This window comes from Bos indicus, chromosome 19, assembly GCF_029378745.1.
Source record: "Bos indicus isolate NIAB-ARS_2022 breed Sahiwal x Tharparkar chromosome 19, NIAB-ARS_B.indTharparkar_mat_pri_1.0, whole genome shotgun sequence".
NCBI classification, from domain to species: domain Eukaryota; kingdom Metazoa; phylum Chordata; class Mammalia; order Artiodactyla; family Bovidae; genus Bos; species Bos indicus.
The window spans coordinates 14629682-14648964 of NC_091778.1; the positions used below are offsets into that span (position 1 = coordinate 14629682).

General features: G+C 41.4%; 1 protein-coding gene across 2 annotated transcripts in view; it reads left to right on the top strand.

Annotated features, from left to right (window-relative positions):
* AATF (apoptosis antagonizing transcription factor) overlaps nucleotides 1–19283 on the top strand; it is a 108555-nt gene that overhangs the window by 41586 nt on the left and 47686 nt on the right. The window contains exons 5-9 of one of the 2 annotated variants that reach the window (XR_011561917.1): nucleotides 1542–1656; nucleotides 3302–3503; nucleotides 4038–4202; nucleotides 5744–5827; nucleotides 17305–18261. Coding sequence is in view for 1 of the 2 variants with exons in the window: in XM_019982068.2 (XP_019837627.2) it covers nucleotides 1542–1656; nucleotides 3302–3503; nucleotides 4038–4202; nucleotides 5744–5827 (566 nt within the window). In the remaining variant the exon portion in view is untranslated. The remainder of the gene's footprint in view (nucleotides 1–1541; nucleotides 1657–3301; nucleotides 3504–4037; nucleotides 4203–5743; nucleotides 5828–17304; nucleotides 18262–19283) is intronic. The other variant, XM_019982068.2, reaches the window with a different exon arrangement.

Below are 19283 nucleotides of genomic sequence, written 5' to 3' on the forward strand. Positions count from 1 at the left end.
ACACATACATATGGAATTTAGAAAGATGGTAACAATAACCCTGTGTACGAGACAGCAAAAGAGACACCGATGTATAGATCAATCTTATGGACTCTGTGGGAGACGGAGAGGGTGGGGAGATTTGGGAGAATAGCATTGAAACATGTATAATATCATGTATGAAACGAGTCGCCAGTCCAGGTTCGATGCACGGTACTGGATGCTTGGGGCTGGTGCACTGGGAGGACCCAGAGGGAGGGTAGGGGAGGGAGGAGGGAGGAGGGTTCAGGATGGGGAACGCGGGTATACCTGTGGCGGATTCATTTTGATATTTGGCAAAAGTAATACAATATTGTAAGTTAAAAAAAAAAAAAAAAGTACAGAAGAAAAAAAAAGAAAGAAAAAAAAATGTCAGAAAGTTCCGAAAATTTGCAGCACTCTTGACAACCATTTCCACAGTATTTGTATCATATTCACAACAATTTATGTAACATTGACATTATACTAGTTGTTATAAGTAATCTAGAGATGATTGGAAGTATGTGTGAGGATATGGGTAGGTTATATGGGTTATATGCAAATTAGGCCCTTTGATATAAGGAAGGGACTTGAGCATCTGTGGATTTTTGCTACCCAGGGGGAGAGGCCCTGGAACCAATCCCGTGAGGATACAGAGCGATCACTGTATTGCGAACAGGAAGTCATTAACTTGGGTGTGTGTTCATGAACAGGAACTTTCCATAAGGGTATATGCTGAGAGCGGAGAAGACAATGGCACCCCACTCCAGTACTCTTGCTTGGAAAATCCCATGGACGGAGGAGCCTGTCAGGCTGCAGTCCATGGGGTCGCCAAGAGTCGGACACAACTGAGCAACTTCACTTTCACTTTTCACTTTCATGCATTGGAGAAGGAAATGGCAGCCCACTCCACTGTTCTTGCCTGGAGAATCCCAGGGACGGGGGAGCCTGGTGGGCTGCCATCTACGGGGTCCCACAGAGTCGGACATGACTGAAGTGACTTAGCATAGTATAGCATAGCATACACTGAGAGACCAAATGAATGAGGTGGCAGCTCACACCAGAGGCAGAGAAGATCTCTCAGGGAAGGGAGGTGGTGGTGATAGGAATCCTAGGACTAAGTTGTGCTTCTGGGGGGAAAAGAGAAGGTATTACTTAAGGAGCCAGTTGATAAAGGGATAATCCAAGAGGCAACTGTAGAAGGATAACTGAGATAACACCAGAGGAAGAAAATGATTGCTTATGATGACGGACAAGGAAGGATTTTGTCAAACTTAGTAAATTTAAGAACTCAGAACTTATTGCAGATGTTTTAAGTTTCTTACACATGTTTCCTTGCCTGTTCTCCACAAGGACTCTAGGAGGTAGGCACTGTTACTATTTCCTTTCAGGAATTCTGCATTTCAGAGAGTTCTTAGGCCCGGCCAGTCCTGTACTCCTCTCCCGCCCAGCCAGTACTACTCGGGAGGCAGGCGTCAGAGGCATCACCTGCTTTGGAGCACTGTAGGTAATTAACTGTTCCTTTTCCCTGCTTTATTTCCCAGGTCACAAGGCACTTAAAGCACTGTTGAGGTCATTGGTAGATCTCCAGGAAGAGTTGCTTTTCCAGTACCCAGACACTAGGTATCTCGTAGATGGGACAAAACCCAAAGCAGAAAGGTAAGGAGGAATGGAACTATGGAATCTGTCTTTTCATCTGAATATTTTCCCACTGTTTATAAAGTCAGGTCCTTCCAGAAGATATCAGACTTCTTAATGTTAGTAAACTATTAATAGAAAGAGCCTCTCACATTTAATTGGTAGCCAGGATGGCATATAAATTGGAAATTATCTTTTGGATTTTTATGTGTAGTTGTGCCTAATTGTGTTTGTGCATGTGTGCATGCTCAGTCGCTAGGTTGTGTCCAACTTTTTTGTGACCCCGTGGACTGTAGCCTGCCAGGCTTCTCTGTCCATGGGATTCTGCAGGCAAGAATCCTGGAGTGGGTTGCCATTCCCTCCTCCAAGGGATCTTCCCAACCCAGGGATCAACCTGTGTCTCCTGCATTGCAGGTGTATTCTTCACCACTGAGCCACCTAGGGAGCCCAGTTACCTTTGTAAGCTTCTGCAAAAAACTTGCCTCTGGGGGTTGGGGGCTGCACCTCTCGGCTTGTGGGATCTTAGTTCCTCGACTAAGGATCAAACCCAGAGCCCTGGCAGTGAGATCACTGAGGCTTAACCACTGGACCACTAGGGAATTCCCCAAACTTGCCTTGTTTTTTAGATCTAGTGAAATTATTGGTGAAAGCACATTTTTAGTATGAATGCATAATTGATGTTTACGAAGCCCTTTGTTGCCCATACATGGAATTGCCAGTTGCAACCATCGACTTTTTAGTAAGGGAAGAGGCAGTTATTTTGACTGGTGGAAACCTTTTGGAAAATAGCAGAATAAACTTTTTTTTCCCTTCCTGAAATGATCACACCTGATGAAGGGTCACCCGCCTCCTTGACCTCTCCCTCTGGCTGAGCCTGCTGCAAGTGGTACCTGCCTGTTGTTTTCCGTTGCACTTCTCTTCCGCTCCACTCCTTTCCACTGAGTTAGTTTGAAGGACAGAGGAGAGGAGCTCTCTTGTAGGAAGCACTTCCTGTGTGTTGGGGTCGGCAGTCCATAGAGTGCAGCGGGTTCTAACTGGAGGCTACGTTCTCAGACGGTTGAGGGCATTGCAGTCTAGCTTGGGTTCTGTGGCCTATCGCTTTGAGTTTTCTTCACATTCTGCTTCTCTTCATTTGGTTCAACTAATACTATTCAGCTTTCCCGAACAATTGGTTACAGAGAGACATATTCCCCTTATTGATTTGGGGATTAAGGTCATAAAAGTATGATTATGTGTTTAATTTTTAAAGACCCTGCTATAACAGTATAGGCCTGGTTCATGTGCATTTCTAATAATGTTTTTAACAACCTCATTTACTTTTATGGTTTTCTTACCTTTTAAAAATATTTTTGAAACCACCTATTTTTATGTTTATTTGAAAAAGTACAGAAGTTTTTGTTTGACTGTGTGAATGCTCTCTTACAACAGAAAAAAGCCATACTCTTTAAAAAAAAAATTTTTTTTTTAATTTATTTGTTTGGCTGCGTGGGATCTTTAGTTGCCACACGTGGTATCAAGTTCCCTGACCAGGTATCGAACCTGGGCCCCCTGCTTTGGGAGCGCAGTCTTAGCCACTGGGCCACCAGGGAATACTCCTGACTGCACATGGGCCTAGGTTTTACTCAGGTAACGTTTATTTACATTGGATTCTTACTGGGTTTTCCAGTGAAGAGGAGATTTCCAGTGATGATGAAGAGCTCGTAGAGAAGAAGAAGCCGCAGAGGAGGGCCCCGACAAAGAGGAAGCTGGAGACGGAGGACTACCCCAGCTTCATGGCGAAGCGCTTCGCCGACTTCACCGTCTATAGGAACCGCACGCTCCAGAAGTGGCACGATAAGACCAAGCTGGCTTCTGGAAAACTGGGGAAGGCAAGCGTGGGTGCCTGTGTGTGTGTGTATGTGAGTGTGTGAGGCAGGTCGTGGCAACCTGAAGCGGCTATGAGAAATGGGAGCTACAGCTCCCTTATATGGATGATGCCTTGATGTGGTAGTCATCCGTCATCTCTGTGGAAAAATTTACTGAACGCCTACCACTGAGGTTTATACCATTCAGGCGTGGGTTTTCAACTTTATTAGTAAGGAGTGTTTTAAGTCTAGAAATGGTGGCCTTGTAAGTGTTGGAAAAACAAAATACCTTAAAGAAACGGATTTTACCACAATTAATATTAAAGGAGCAGAAGTTAATCTCTGTGTATAGGAAAGAAATGTGACCTGCTTAAGACTAATTTTTAGTTTTTTTCTGAGAACAATCACAGCCATTCACCCACTCAGCCTTTAACCGAAAGCCCCTCCTGGAAAGAGGATTGTCTGTTTCTCTGCTGACACAGAAAGATATAGAAACCAACGTCGCTGGCTTCTGCAGAGACTTTGCGCGTTATCTGACACTGGTTGATATTGTTGCAGGGTTTTGGTGCCTTTGAACGCTCAATCTTGACTCAGATCGATCATATTCTGATGGACAAAGAAAGATTACTTCGAAGGACACAGACCAAGCGTTCTGTCTACAGAGTTCTTGGCAAACCTGAGCCAGCAGTCCAGCCTGTCCCGGAGAGTCTGCCAGGGCAGCCGGTAAGGACTCTGATGCATGGTGATTACGGGAGCAGTTCCTAAAGGAGGCTAATTAACTGGACGATCTGCTCACCTCCTTGTAGGTATTCCTTGGGGTATAAGAAATAAACGAAAGAAAGGGGGGGAAAAAGCACTGCTTTGTTTGAGAAACTGAGATGATGTCAGAGGGGAAAGTTTTTAAAAAATGAAGCCACTGGGGCACAGTTCTTGAGGTGCTAGACTAGTGTGTTACCCCTTTGCCTGGCAAAGAAATAAAGCCACTCTTTCTCCTAAACAAAAAATAATAATGAATAAAGCTATTATTAACTTGTGTATAGCCTTCTCTTAATTTTGAGTTTGATATGAGTCTGGTCATGGAAGCATTTGTAATTCAGTTTTTAAAATTCAGTTTTAAAGCTTCTTCTTTAGAAGCACTAATATTGAGTTGAGTGTGTACTTTAGACTTTCCTTTGCATGTTTATATGCTCCAGGAAAGGATCCAGAATTGGAAGAGGCAGATTCTTCTGTCTAAAGGAAACTCTTTTATTTATAATAGAAATATATACTTAATATGTATTTCTTAAGTTCAGAAGAATTTTAAATGAAAAGTAAAATTCCCCTAGTCTGAAAATTCCACTCCTTAGGTTTAACCAATGTTCATAGTTGTAACAAGGTTTTAGGTATTTTCTACACACACACACACACACACACACACACACACACACATAACACATAATGCATTCATAAAAATATGGTTTTTGGAACTTTCCTCCTGGCCCAGTGGTTAAGACCCCATGCTCCCAATGCAGTGGGCATGGGTTCAGTCCCTGGTTGGGGAACTAAGATCCCACATAGCCTGCACGGCATGGCCAAAAAAAACAAAAAAAAATTGTCTATTTTTTTTTAACTAAATGGGATGGATATATATGTATGTATAAATATATAAGTTATACATACAATCTTACAGCTTTCTAAATTATTCTAGATATTTTTCCAGGCTATTACGTAGAGATCTACCTCATTTTTTCTAATGGCTAGAGTATTCCATTGTATGGATGTGTGCTAGAATTTATTTGAACAGTGGATATTTATGTTTTCTCTAGTTTTAGAAACAGTGCTATAAGAAACATTCCTGAGCATTTATATGCTTTTGTTTTTATGTGAACATGTGGATACACTTTTAGAAGTGGAAATATTAAGGAGAATATGCATTTTAAATTCTGATAGATGTTGTAAAATTGCCTCAAAAAGGCTGGTGTATTTTCCATTACTGAAGATTGCCTGTTTTGGAGATGAAAAATGATGTTTTTTCATCTCAATTTGCTTGTATTAGAATGAGATTAAATATATTTTCATATAACCATTGAGTATTTGTGTTTTTTCTGTCAAGTGCCTATTAATGTTTTGCCCATTTTTCAACAGCATTATTTTTGTTCTTTAATTGTGAGAGCTCTTTATATCTTAAGGAAGATAGTGGTTTTACTGTTCTACACATTCTTTATAGTCACTGCATTACTTTGTTAACCTCATTGGGATTCACTTTTTCCTTCTCGCTGATGTAGGAGATCCTTCCTGAGGCCCCTGCCAATGCCCACCTGAAGGACTTGGATGAAGAAATCTTTGATGATGATGACTTTTATCACCAGGTATGATTTTTACACTCTGTTCTTTTGTTATAAATCAGGCTTTAGCATTTTAAGACACCTGATAGAATTCTCTGACCTAAAGGTAGCTATCTTACCTTAGAAGGATAGAGTCAGACAGGGTTTCTGAACATGTACTCAGAATCGACTTGCTGTGTAGTTCTAGATGTGTTACTTTGGTTTTATATTTTTCCTCCTGAAATGAAAATAGCTACAGCTTCTTTGTTAGTTGTTACAGAGTGTAAGTTACTGTAGAACAGTTTCAGTGTCTTTGCATCAGGTGACTTATTTTCTCTCAGCCACTTTTGATGATGTTCCTGGAGGATTTATTTTTTGTTTGGTTTCTTGTCCTGTTACTAGCAGGTAAGGACATGGGGTTGAAAGGCCAGAATCCCAGAATTCTTGAATTGTGCTTCTGCTTCTGTCATATTACATCTCTTCTCTTAAAACTTCCTTGTGTGTGTGCATGTTCAAATCAGTTAGGTACATATTGAGGTTGCCTGCCACTGTTGATTATAATAATAGTGTAGTGCTTTGAAAACAGAAGGAATTGCTAGAGGTTGAAATCTAGTCCAGTTCTCAGTGTCTCCTCACAGTCATTCCCCCTGTTCTTGCTCTGCCCCTGCCATCTGCTGTCGTGCTGATCTTTCTGATGACGGTTGTACCATCTAGGTAGACTAAAATCTGGGCTAGTCTAAAGAACTAAAATAATTTCCTCTAATCCTGGGTCTCTTATCAGTCATACATCTTAATGAAACGTGCTGTAGGCTGTCCCCTCTCTAGCTCTGGAGAGTCAGGGATGCTGTTCAGTTTTGGTTGAGTCATTATTTGTCACAATGATCCTTGTTAACTTTTATGGAAGACTTTTCAAATGCTTGTTGGGGGTGTAGCTGTAATGATGGTCCTGTGTAGTATATGGAAGTATGAAGGAAGGAACACAGAAAACTACACTGTGAAGAAAGTAGAAAAAGTGATTCTGTATTGAGGAAACCTCTGGTTTTGCCCTAAAAAAGAGAGAGAGATATTTTAAAATTAATCTTGCTGTTCACTCTCACTCTGATGTTCCATAAAACTATTGCTGTGCATCTTAAAAGTAATGATGAGAGGGTGGAGGCAAGAGGATTGGTGTGTGGCCCCAGGTGTTCCCAGTCAGAGGTCTTGATTCTTTTTTCCTTTTTTTCTATTATAATGTCCATTTGTCAGAAGAGTGGGGAACTCTGTTTTGCTCTAGACTGTCTAAGAGAGTACCTGACATGGGATACTAATGCTGTGTGAATGTGTGAGATCATGGGAGACAATCCAAAATGTTCCAGTCTTCATTAATTGAAGTGTACATTGTTCGATAGAAAGTGCATCATAAATTAAATAGACCTAATGAAATAAACTGAAATTACTGGGGGAAGCTGCTTCCACTGGCAATCCTTAGTCTGAAAGATTTTTTTTTTTTGGCCTGGAGGTCTGCTTAAAAAGAAATAGCATTACTTGATTGGCCCTTCATCCCAATTAATAATTTTAACTTCGATAAATTCTGATTTCAGTTATGACTAGTCACATCTTCGCTTTTCCCCTTGCTGGTTAATTGGGGTGCTGGGGTTAATCTAAATTAAAACTTAAACTAATAGAGGTCAGCGAAGCAGCTGAAACACCTGAGTGAAACAAATGGGGCTGCCAGGCACAACTTTATCTTGGCTGTTTCCCAAGAGGGAAGTGGCAGCAAATTGGAGTTGTTTCAGCCTTCTGTAAAGGTGAATGATGGGTGACACTTGTGAATGTACAGCATCTCCGGAAGCATTCCAGATTGCTTTGCTGCCGCACCAACTGCTGCCATCCACGCACAGTCAGTAGGAGCTGGACCAGTTGCCAACATCTGGCAGCACAGCAAGGAATGGGTGCAAGGCTTGAAACCCCGCAGATTCTAAATATGGTGCTTAGAAGTGTGCAGGCTTTAATCACTTACCACTCTTTGGCAGCAGGCTACGACAGCTTATCCCAGCCTCGTACATCACAGTCGACATCTGCTGAGCCGCCAGGCAGCTGCACATTCATTTTCTTTTCTTGCCTTTTCTCTTTGCCTCCTATTCCTCTTCTTCTTCGAACTACCCCCCCACTTCCCCTCCCCCCAACCCCATCCCCCGCCTGCCTTCAGTTTTCCTCCACCTCCCCCAATATGCTTCTTGGGAGAGATGATCTGTAAAGATTACCGCTTCATTGTGTGCAAGTAATTGTGGTGATGCCAGGCCCTTGACAGACACAACGTAGCACCTGTTCTGCTGACCTGGTTAATTTCTTCTGTTGAGTGGGATTTACCAGAGATTGGAGCTGAAGCCAATTCAATGATAAGGCTAAAGAAAATGGCTGTATGTTTTCTGTCACCTCCCAATTAAATTGGCTTCATAAAGTGCTTTCCTTTATTTGTCAGGGTAGTAAGCCTGAGCTAAGTGTTGCATTCAGAAGTGGTACAATGTATTACAATGGGCTGTGAGTTTTCATTTGTGTTTTTTGATGCGGTGGGTTGTTTGGAAGAGCTTGGTGGTGAATATAATAACGTTTCGCCTTTTTTTTTTTTTTTAACCATACTTGAAGCCAGACTCTTTGGGTCCATGTTTTGTAAGGAAGAGATTATAGCCACATTGAATTTTAATGTTTCATTGTAAGGGTTTAAAGGCTTACTTGGTTAAGTCATGTGTCTCGAGGCTGTGTAAATGGCCCTCACCACTGAGAATGGTGTTCAGGGTCAGAATACATACACTGTCACTCTCTTTGTTTCATAATGGGCCTTAAATCACTACAACTTAAAAAATATGTCTGTGTTATTTAATAAAGGTACATGAGAGTGTGTATGTGTATGTATAAGCAAATACATATGGAGTAGGGAGAGGACTGGAGAGTATCAGATACTGTAATGGTACTTCTTTTGAGCTGAAAAGAACCTCACAATAATGAGTCCCTGAGACATTAAGTAACTTACTGAAAGTCACATACTAGTACTCTATCCAAGATTTTTTAGGCCAAGCCCTGTTCTTCCCATACCTTTGTTTCTTAAATATTTCATTTGTGAGCCATAGGAAGACTTCACTATAGTATTATGCTTTTCGTTTTGTAAATAACTGAGCTTCATTTTCTTAGAACCAGAAGAAACATTATGTTGTGTTAGAAAGTAATTTTTTTCTCCCTTTGAAGGCAAATGATTTATTGAACTCCTGGTTTCTTAACAATTTTAATGAAAACAATTAACCTTCTAGTTGTGTTCCTGATTTGTTTGGAGTTGCTGAAAGCTCAGAGTGTGCCCAGTGGTGACGATTTTAGGAGGGAAACTGTTGACAGGCTTCAAACGTTGCTGAGTTCTCACTTGCTGGTGGGATCAGCTCCCATCTGGCTCAGGTGTTGTTAGAATTCATCCCTAGAGATTATTTCATAAAATATGAAGGTTACAAATGACCATGAAGGAAGGGCCATGTTTTCAGTGTCTATTGTTCATTTTCATGATCCCATTTGCAACTTTATTTTTTTTTTTTTTTGACATTAAGTGCTTTTAAGGTTGGAGAAGACTATGGCACCCCACTCGAGTACTTTTGCCTAGAAAATCCCATGGATGGAGGAGCCTGGTAGGCTGCAGTCATGGGGTTGCTAGAGTCGGACACGACTGAGTGACTTCACTTTCACTTTTCACTTTCATGCATTGGAGAAGGAAATGGCAGCCCACTCCAGTGTTCTTGCCTAGAGAATCCCAGGGACGGGGAAGCCTGGTGGGCTGCTGTCTACAGGGTTGCACAGAGTTGGACACGACTGAAGAGACTTAGCAGCAGCAGCTTTTAAGATATGTTGTCTATATTGCCATTTAAAGTTGATTTTTGACTCGATAGGCCTGAGTTCTCAAAGAACGGAGGAAGGACTAATGTTTACTGAACACTAGTAACGTGCCAGTTCCTGGACTGATTAGACAGGTACTTGACTCATGTCTTCATTTCATCCTCCCAGGATTCCCAGGTTGAGCTATGACTGTACTTAGCAATAAGCTATAAAGTGACTATAAAGTGACTGAGTTTTTTTTAAAGCATTAAAAAAAAATTTTTTTTTTAATTAATTATTGCTGCCCACAGGCTTTCTCTAGTTGCAGTGAGCGGGAGCTGCTCCCCAGTTGTGGTGTGTGGACTCCTCGAGGTGGCGCCTGGTACGGAGCACAGGCTCTGAGTGTACAGGCTTCAGCTGCGGCGTGTGGCCCCTGGAGCACGGCCTCGCTGGCGGTGGCGCCCTGGCAAGTGACTGGGTTTGTTCTTTTCATAGCCGAGACCTCAAATTAGTTTCTTGTCACCTCGTGAGGTATTTTGCTCTGAAAGGACTAATTGAGCTTAGATATTGACGGGTCGATACCTGGATTTCTGAGGGTTCATTAGGGTTTCATATGTTGCTTCTAACTCTGTTTAGTTTTGATTTGGTTTGTCCTGTCACTTTGAATTTAACCAAGAGCAGCTGGAGAAAGACATAATAGATTCTGTTCTTTTGATGACCACTTTGATGGGTTAAATTTTTCCTTTCATCTGCCATCAGGACATGTCTATAGCTGACCCTGCCACATGCTGGACATATGTGTCTAAGACATTTGATAATGTCATAAACAAGTAATTACTAATTCAGTGAACTATTAAAAGTCGATAATGTTAAGAAATAGAGAAGAGGCAAGCTTTCTGACATGGTGGTTTACTTTAGTTAAATTGGTGAGTGATTAATATGGATGGCTGATAGGGTAGCTTTAATTGTATGCATTTAGATTGTAGTGTGAATAAGGGATGTGTAAGGCCATTCCTATGGTTAACGGCCATACAGTGTTCTTGTTGGCATGTGTCTTTCCAGTGGTTCGGTTGATGGCTGAGAATATGCTTTAAAGTCTGATTGGAACCTACTCCTTTTAATTTGTTGCTGGAAAACAGATCTGTTCAGAGCATTATTTCATTTTTAGTTTGACTTTGAGATGTTGCTGCTATTTGAGATGTGGATAGTGTTTCTTAAAAGTTTGATAAAATTTATTACATGTATATCTTCTTGGTGACTTTAGAGAGGATGTATATATGAAGTGCATAATTTTGAAAACTGAAATTATGGCTGAAGTTAGAGCAGAGAGTTAATCAGTTAGGTTTCTTAAGATGTAATAAAGGAGTTGAAAAAAAAAACCCCAAACCAATATCAATGTCTAATTAAACCCCAGTTTTAATAATTACAAGATTATGTTTTGAATCTATACAAGAATTTTATTTGAGATACATTCTAGTTTCTGTGTTTCCATTGTCTGTCTGTCAGTGTTTAGTCCCAAAGATAGTATCAATATTGGCATTTGATAGCTAGTGTGGCCTTGCTATTATGGAGCCTGCACACACAAAAGCCACATTTTAAATGCAAGGTCGAGAAATTTCATCAAACAGCAGCGTCAAGGGAAGGCACACACGCCTGGCCCTCATTTCTTTCAGTTCTCTTGCTTTAAAAAAACACCGGAGCATGACTTTGGTTCTACTGCTTCGTGTAGACAAAGGTAAAACCTCAGAACAAAGCCTAAAACAGGCTCCATTTGATGGAGCCAGCTAGGAAAGAAAGAAGAATTGGCCTCAAACCATCAAAGAAACTTTTCAAATGCAGGTGGTCCCGTGGTAGTTTACTAGGCAAATATGTGGCCAAAATTGCCTTTTCTATACTCATGTTAAACCCAGTGTGAGCTGGTTAAGTGTTAGACACAGGATTCCAGCAGTGTTTGAGTAGACTCCAGCGAAGAGTTTGGCACTTTAGAAAAGGGGGCACTATCTGTTCACCAAACTGGGCCTGGTGTCGTCTTGTTTTTAAATTATATTCAGTGTATGTAGCTTCTTAAAGCTTTACTGTAAAAGTAAATTATAGGGACAGTGACTTAGCATAAAAGGGGAAGTTAATAAACAGCTTTAAAAATTATGTGTATTGTAGATCTAGCATAGAACCTAATTGCTCTGAAGTTAGATAGTGTCTCTGAAAATTGTCCATTCCAAACTGTCTTTATACTGGAGCCTAGGGGACTAGGGTAGGATCGTCTCGTCTTTAGACACTTAAATCCAGGTGGTGTTAGTCCCTGTTTGATTTTCTTATTTCTTATTCACTTACTTGTGGCTGCCCTGGGTCTTGGCTGCGGTGCATGGCTTCTCATTCAGCGGCTTCTCCAGTTGTGGGGCCGCGGGGTCTGGTGTGGGGGCTTTAGTAGCTGCAGCATGCCGGCTCAGTAGTTGTGGCGCATGGGTTTAGTTGCTCTGAGGCATGTGGGATCTTCCCCAACCAGGGATTGAACCTGTGTCCCTTGAATTGGCAGGCAGATTCTTGACCACCAGCGAAGTCCTGACTTGCTAGCATATTACGCTGCCTTTTGACCTGACACACTTAAAAGTCCATTTGAGTGTTTTCTTTTCAGATTCATAACTGTTTAGGAAACTGAAGATCCAGAATATTTGTTCATACTGTGACAGTTCACACGTGTCACTTTCATGCGGTTATGGGCTTCTTTCACTAATTGCTATACCAGACGCTGGTTTTACAAAGACTAATAAGACAAACCCCTGCCCGAGGAATTTGTCATCTAATGAGAGCAAAAGTGAAAGTGTTAGTCACTCAGTCATGTCTGACTCTTTACGACCCCATGGACTGTAGCCCGCCAGGTTCCTCTGCAGGCAGGAATACAAGAGTGGGTAGCCATTCCCTTCTCCAGCGGATCTTCCCAACCCAGGGATCGAACCTGGGTCTCCTGCATTGCAGGTGGATTCTTTAAGGTCTGAGCCAGCAGGGGGAATCCTAACAAGAGCAGAATTCTCAATTTTGTAGTCAGATAGCTCCTCTTTCAGAGTATGACTTTAATAAAATTTAAATGAAGAAAATAAATGGTGCACGAGAGCAATCAGGTCCTTGATATGAAAACATACATGTAGCTAAGACTGAGCTCCCAATGCAGGGGGCCTGGGTTCGATCCCCGGTCAGAGAACTAGATCCTACATGCCGAACTAAGAGTTCACATTTCGCAACTAAAATTCCTTCATGCCACAGCTAAGACCTGGCACAGCCAAATAAATAAATAATGTTTAAACAAAACAAAACCATGTAGTTCTGTAGTGCTGTCTTATCACAAATGTGCCTCACATACTTGTTGGCACACAGGTTTTTCTCTCAACAGACTCCTAATTCCTAAAGTCATGTCTCAGTAACTTGTAAAAGACCCTAAGACATGCTGTTAGATATAAACTCTGAATAATATTATAAATTCACTATTTTCCAAGAATTTAGTGATTTTTAGAAGCCAGTATTGCAAATCTGATATCCACTGAAACTTATTTCAGGTTAGAGAAGCCTTCAGGGAGATACTGCTTTGGGAAAGATCCCTGATCTTCCCCTTGCTTACAGAAAGTAATAATAAAACCTTCCTGCTCCCGGCCGGGGGTGAAGGGGAGAGCATTCAGGTTGGTGATGGGTACTTAAAGGTTCGTTTTGCCATAGTCTACCTCTGTGTATTTTTTTTTAATTTTCTGTAATAAAAAGTTGAGAAGAAAAGTCTTTCAGATTTCTTTCTTCCTTCCATTAATTGATTCAGCAAATATGTGAATATCAACTATGTATTTATCGAGTAACTGTTGCTCTAGGCTGTGCTATCTGATGCAGTAGCCACTGGCCACATGTAGCTATTTAAATTTCAGTTGTAGCTAATTAATTAAAATAAAGTTGAAAATTCAGTCTGTCAGTCATGCTAGTCACATATCAAGAGCTGTAGCCACATGTGCTAGGGGCTATTGTGCTGGACAATGCAAATAGCGAACATTTACATCATCACAGAGGCTTCCCAGGTGGCTCATTGGTAAAGAATCCACCTGCCAATACCAGAGACTTGGGTTCAATCCCTGGGTCAGAAAGTGCCCCAGGAGAAGGAAATGCCAACCCACTCTAGTATTGTTGCCTGGGAAATCCCATGGACAGAGGATCCTGGCAGGCCACAGTCCTTGGGGTCACAAACAGTCAGACAGGACTGAGCACACACATACACATATCATCACAGAAAGGTCTGTTGGAGCTCTGTGAGGGGCTGAAACAAAGCAAAGGCCTGCCCTCTGTCTTAGAAACATTCATTCAGTCTTAGAAACAGGATGATACTGCAGTGGAAAACAGTGAAACTGGGTATGGATGAAGGGGCCTAGGACAGGGACGGGATGGTTACTGTTTTCAGGTAGGATGGTCGGGAGATTCAGTGATACTTGAGCAGAGCCCTGAGGGCAGTGCACACCAGACCATGAAAGTTCTGGGGGGAAAGGGAATGGCGAGTGCAAAGGCTCCAAGGCCCTGCTGAGGCTAGTGTGTTCTAGGGAATAGGGAGGCCTGTACCCCCGGGGTGGGGTAGGTAAGAAAGAGTGGGATAGGAGAGCCATAAGTCAGAGCTGTAATGGGAGGCCAGGTCCTGAAGGAGCTTGTAGGCCATCCTAAGGCTTTGGCTTTCACTAGGAAGCCACTGAAGAGTTTTGAACAGAGGAGTCACATGATTGGACTAATATTTTTGACGCATCACTCTGATGTGTTGAGAATCAATTCTAAGGAGGCAGGGTGGCAAGCAGGAAACAGGAGGCTCTCGTGATAGTCCGGGCAAGAGATGGCGGTAGCTGGGACTGCGATGTTTTAGAGGGAGTGCTGACAAGTGGCTGGACTCTGAATTTATGCTGAAAGTTGGACTGATGGGTTTGGCTGATGGATTGTGTGTGCAGTGTGGGAAGAGAGGGATCCAGGATGACTTTAGGGATTTTGGTCTGAGCAGTTGGATGGATGAAATTGCTATTTACTGAACTGGGGACAAACAGTGAGAGAGAAGCTAGTTTGGAGAAGGAATTGGAACTCAGCTTCGGTTACACTAGATTCCACACCCAGCCCCACCCCGACCACATGGACCTATGCTGACTTTAATTATTTTTATTCCAAATTGGTTATATTAAGATATCACTGAAGTAGTCATAGGGAATTGTTGAGGAGGTAGTTATGTATATAATTTTGGAGTTCATGAAGAGGTCTGAACTGAAGAGATGAATCTGAGAGCATATAGATTGTGTTTAATACCATATATGGATTGTATATCTAATACCAAATATAGATTGTATCAGCATATAGATTGTATTTAATACCATGAGACTGGATGAGATCACCTAGGGATTGAAAATGGAGAGAAAAAAAGAAAGAGATGCAAAGCCCACATCCTGGGGCATTCAACATTTTGAGGTTGGGGAGATGAAGAGGATCTAGTATAGGTGTTGGAGAAGGTGAGAGAGAATAAAGGAAGAGTGATTTCCTAGGTTTCATATCAAAGTGATTCAAGGAGGAGGAAATCCAGTATCATCCTGATACTAAAACCAGGCAAAAATATCACAGGGAAAGAAAACTACCGACAATAGAGATACAAAAGTCAGCAATCTACTAGCAAACTCACTCCAGCAACACACATAGGCAGGAATACTGGAGTGGGTTGCCATTCCCTCCTCCAGGGGATCTTCCCAACCCAGGGATCGAACCCGGGTCTCCCACATTGCAGGCGGATTCTTTACTGTCTGAGCCACCAGGAAAGCCCCCCCACCCCCCACCAAAAAAAAAAAAATTATATACCATAACTAAGTGGGATTTAGCCCAGGAATTCAAGATTGTTTTTTTTTTTTTTTTTCAAATTTTATTTTATTTTTAAACTTTACAAATTGTATTAGTTTTGCCAAATATCAAAATGAATCCGCCACAGGTATACATGTGTTCCCCATCCTGAACCCTCCTCCCTCCTCCCTCCCCATACCATCCCTCTGGGTCGTCCCAGTGCACTAGCCCCAAGCATCCAGTATCGTGCATCGAACCTGGACTGGCAACTCGTGTCATACATGATATTATACATGTTTCAATGCCATTCTCCCAAATCTTCCCACCCTCTCCCTCTGCAACAGAGTCCATAAGACTGTTCTATACATCAGTGTCTCTTTTGCTGTCTCGTACACAGGGTTATTGTTAGCATCTTTCTAAATTCCATATATATACGTTAGTATACTGTATTTGTGTTTTTCTTTCTGGCTTACTTCACTCTGTATAATCGGCTCCAGTTTCATCCACCTCATTAGAACTGATTCAAATGTATTCTTTTTAATGGCTGAGTAATACTCCATTGTGTATATGTACCACAGCTTTCTTATCCATTCATCTGCTGATGGACATCTAGGTTGAACATCAAAACTCAGTTAATGTAATCAAATGTTATAAGGGCCAAAAACATGATCATCTCAATAGATGCAGAAAATTGTTTGACACCCTTTTATGATAAACACTCAACAAATAGGGATGGAAGAGAATTCCTTACCTAGTAAGGAACATCTGTGAAAACCTGTAACTAACATCCTATTCAGTGGTGAAAGACAGAAAACTTTCCCCAAAGATTAGAAGTAAGGCAAGGATGCTCTTGCCACTAATATTCAACATTGTACTGGAGTAAATTAGCATGGGCAGTTAGAAAGAAATAAAAGGCATCTAAGTTGGAAAAGAAGAAGTAGAAGTATCTCTTATTTGCAGTTGCCATGATCCTGTATATAGAAATCCCAAAGAAGCCACCAGAAAACTACTCAATCATGAATTGCAGGATACAGAATAAACACAAAAAAATCAGTTGTGTTTCTCTACACCAGCAGTAAGCAGTCTGAAAAGTTAAGAAAGCTATTCCATTTACAATAGCATCCAGAAGAGGAAAATACCCGAGAATAAATTTAACCAAGGAGGTAAAAGACTTACATTGTTGTGTGTGTGTGTGTGTGCGTGTGTGTGTGTGTGCGTGTGCGCACTCAGTCATGTCCAACTCTTTGTGACCCCATGGACTGTAGCCTACCAGGCTCCTCTGTCTGCGGAATGTTTCCAGGCAAGAGTACTGGAGCAGGTTGGCGTTTCCTACTCCAGGGGATCTTCCCAGCTCAGGGTCTGAACCTGTGTCTCTTGCATCTCCAAATTGGCAGGCAGATTCTTTACCATTGGTGCTACCTGTGAAGCCCAAAGACCTGTATGCAAAAAGTTATAAACTTTGCTGAAAGAAATTTTAAAAGACTTAGATAAATGGAAAGCCATCCCATTTCATGAATTAGAAAAATTCTAATTTATGGATTAGAAGACTTAAGTATTGTTAAAATGACAGTACTCCTTAATTGATATACAGATTCAACTCAATCTCTATCAGAATCCCAGCTATCTTTCTGCTGAAAGTGATGAGCAGATCCTAAAATTGATATGGAAATACAAAAGACCCAGGATAGCCAAAACAATCTTGAAAAAGATCAAAGTTGGAGGACTCATAGTTCCTAATTTCAAAACTTATTACAAAGCTATAGTAATCAAGATGTTGTGGTACTGGTATAAGGTTAGGCATTAGATCAATAGAATACGATTGAGAATTCAGAAATAAACCTTTACAGTTATGGTCAATTGATTTTCGACAGGGGTGCCAAGACAGCGGTGAGAAGTCTTTACAACAAATAATGCTAGGACAACTGGATACCCACTTGCAGAAGAGTGAAGTTAGAACCCTCTCTCATTCCTACGCGAAGATTAACTCTTAAGTTGATATATACCTACACATAAGAGACCGAACTATAAAACTTTTAGAAAAAAACACAGGAGTAAGTCTTCATGACTTCGGGTTAGGACATAGTTTCTTAAGTATGACCACAAAAGCACAAGGACAAAATAGAATAAAAACAGATACGTTGAACTTCATCGAAATTGAAAACTTTTGAGCTGCAAGAGGTCCTACCGGAAAAGTGGAAAGACCCACAGAGTGGGAGAAGATATTTTTACATTGTCTATCTGATAAAGGACTGGTATCTAGAATATATAAAGAACTCTTAAACTCAATAATAAAAGCAAATAACCTACTAAAAAATGGCGAATGATCTGAATAACCATTTCTCCAAAGAAGGTATTTAAACGACTAGTAAGATGCTCACCATTACTAGTCTTTGGGGAAATACAAATCAGAACCACAGTGAATACTACTTTGATCACTAGGATAGCTATGATCAAAAAAGACAGATGATAACAAGTTTGGGGAGAATATGGAGAATCTGGAACCCTCATACACTGTTGGTAGAAATATAAATTGGCGCAGCCTCTATGGAAAACAGTTCGGTAGTTCCTCAGGTCAACCATAGAGTTACCATACGACCCAGCAGTTCTACTCTGAGGTTTACACCCAAAAGAAATGAAAATCATATGTCCACACAAAAACTTGTACAAGAATATCTGTAGCGTTATTCATAATAGCCATAAAGGAAACAACCCAAGTGACCATCAACCGATAAACAAAATGTGGTATATCCATATAATAAATACTATTCAACCATAAAGAGGATGAAGGACTGAAACTTGCAACATGGATAACTTTTGAAAACATTATGGTAAGTTAAGTGAAACAAGAGAGTCACAGACCATATTTGTATGATTTATTAAATGCTCCGAATAGGCACACTTTATAGAAGCGAGGAAGTGGATAGGTGGTTGCCTAGGGCTGGCAATATTGGGGGTGAAATGGGAGTAGCTGATGAAAAAAAAGCCAGTCTTTTGACAGTGATGAAAATATTCTGAAATTGATTGTGATGATGGTTGCACACCTCAGTGAATACACAGAACCATTGAATCATAGTCTAAATTGGTGAGCTCTATTGTATGTGCATTTTATCTGAATAAGGTTTTTTTTTCTGTTAAAGAAAAGAGTGACATACTGTGTTGAATGTTGCAGATAGATCAAATAAGGTAAGGAGTGAGAACTGGCTATTTGGTTCAGCAACGTGGAAGCCATTGGGACCTTCACAGAAACTGTTTTGTTTGAGTGTTGAAGCAGGTTCAAGAGAGAATGGAGGGAGAAAAGTTGGAGGCGGCATAGACAGTCTGGAGAAAGCTTGCCCTAAAGGGGAGAAATGGGCAGCAGGGGTCAGGAGTGGGTTTCTTGTTTGGGTTTCAGGTAGATGTCCTCTGTATGTTGCTTTTGTTGTCGTCCTTTTGTTTATTTTTCAGGCTGTGCAGGGTCTTTGGTGCTGTACACAGGCTTCTTGTCGTGGAGCGTGGGCTCTAGAGCCCACAGCCTCAGTAGTGGCAGCCCTCAGGCTTAGCTGCTTGTGGGATCTTGGTTCCCCAATCAGGGATCCTGTATACTGTTTTCTGATGGAAATGATCCCGTAGAGGGCATCATGCACATTTCAGGAAGGAGGTGAGAGTGGCTGCTGCTGTGTACACAGGTTGGTACACAGAGGGGTTGGTCTCATGGGCAGCTCTTGTGTAAGGTATGGGCATGAGGACAGAGTGTAGGAACTCTTGTACCCAAGGAGCTATGGGGAGGGTAGTATGTGAGGTTCTTACCTGAGTGCAGGGTCTGGAGGTCTGAGAAAAGAGAAGATACGGCAGAGTCTTCGAGCAGAGCAGG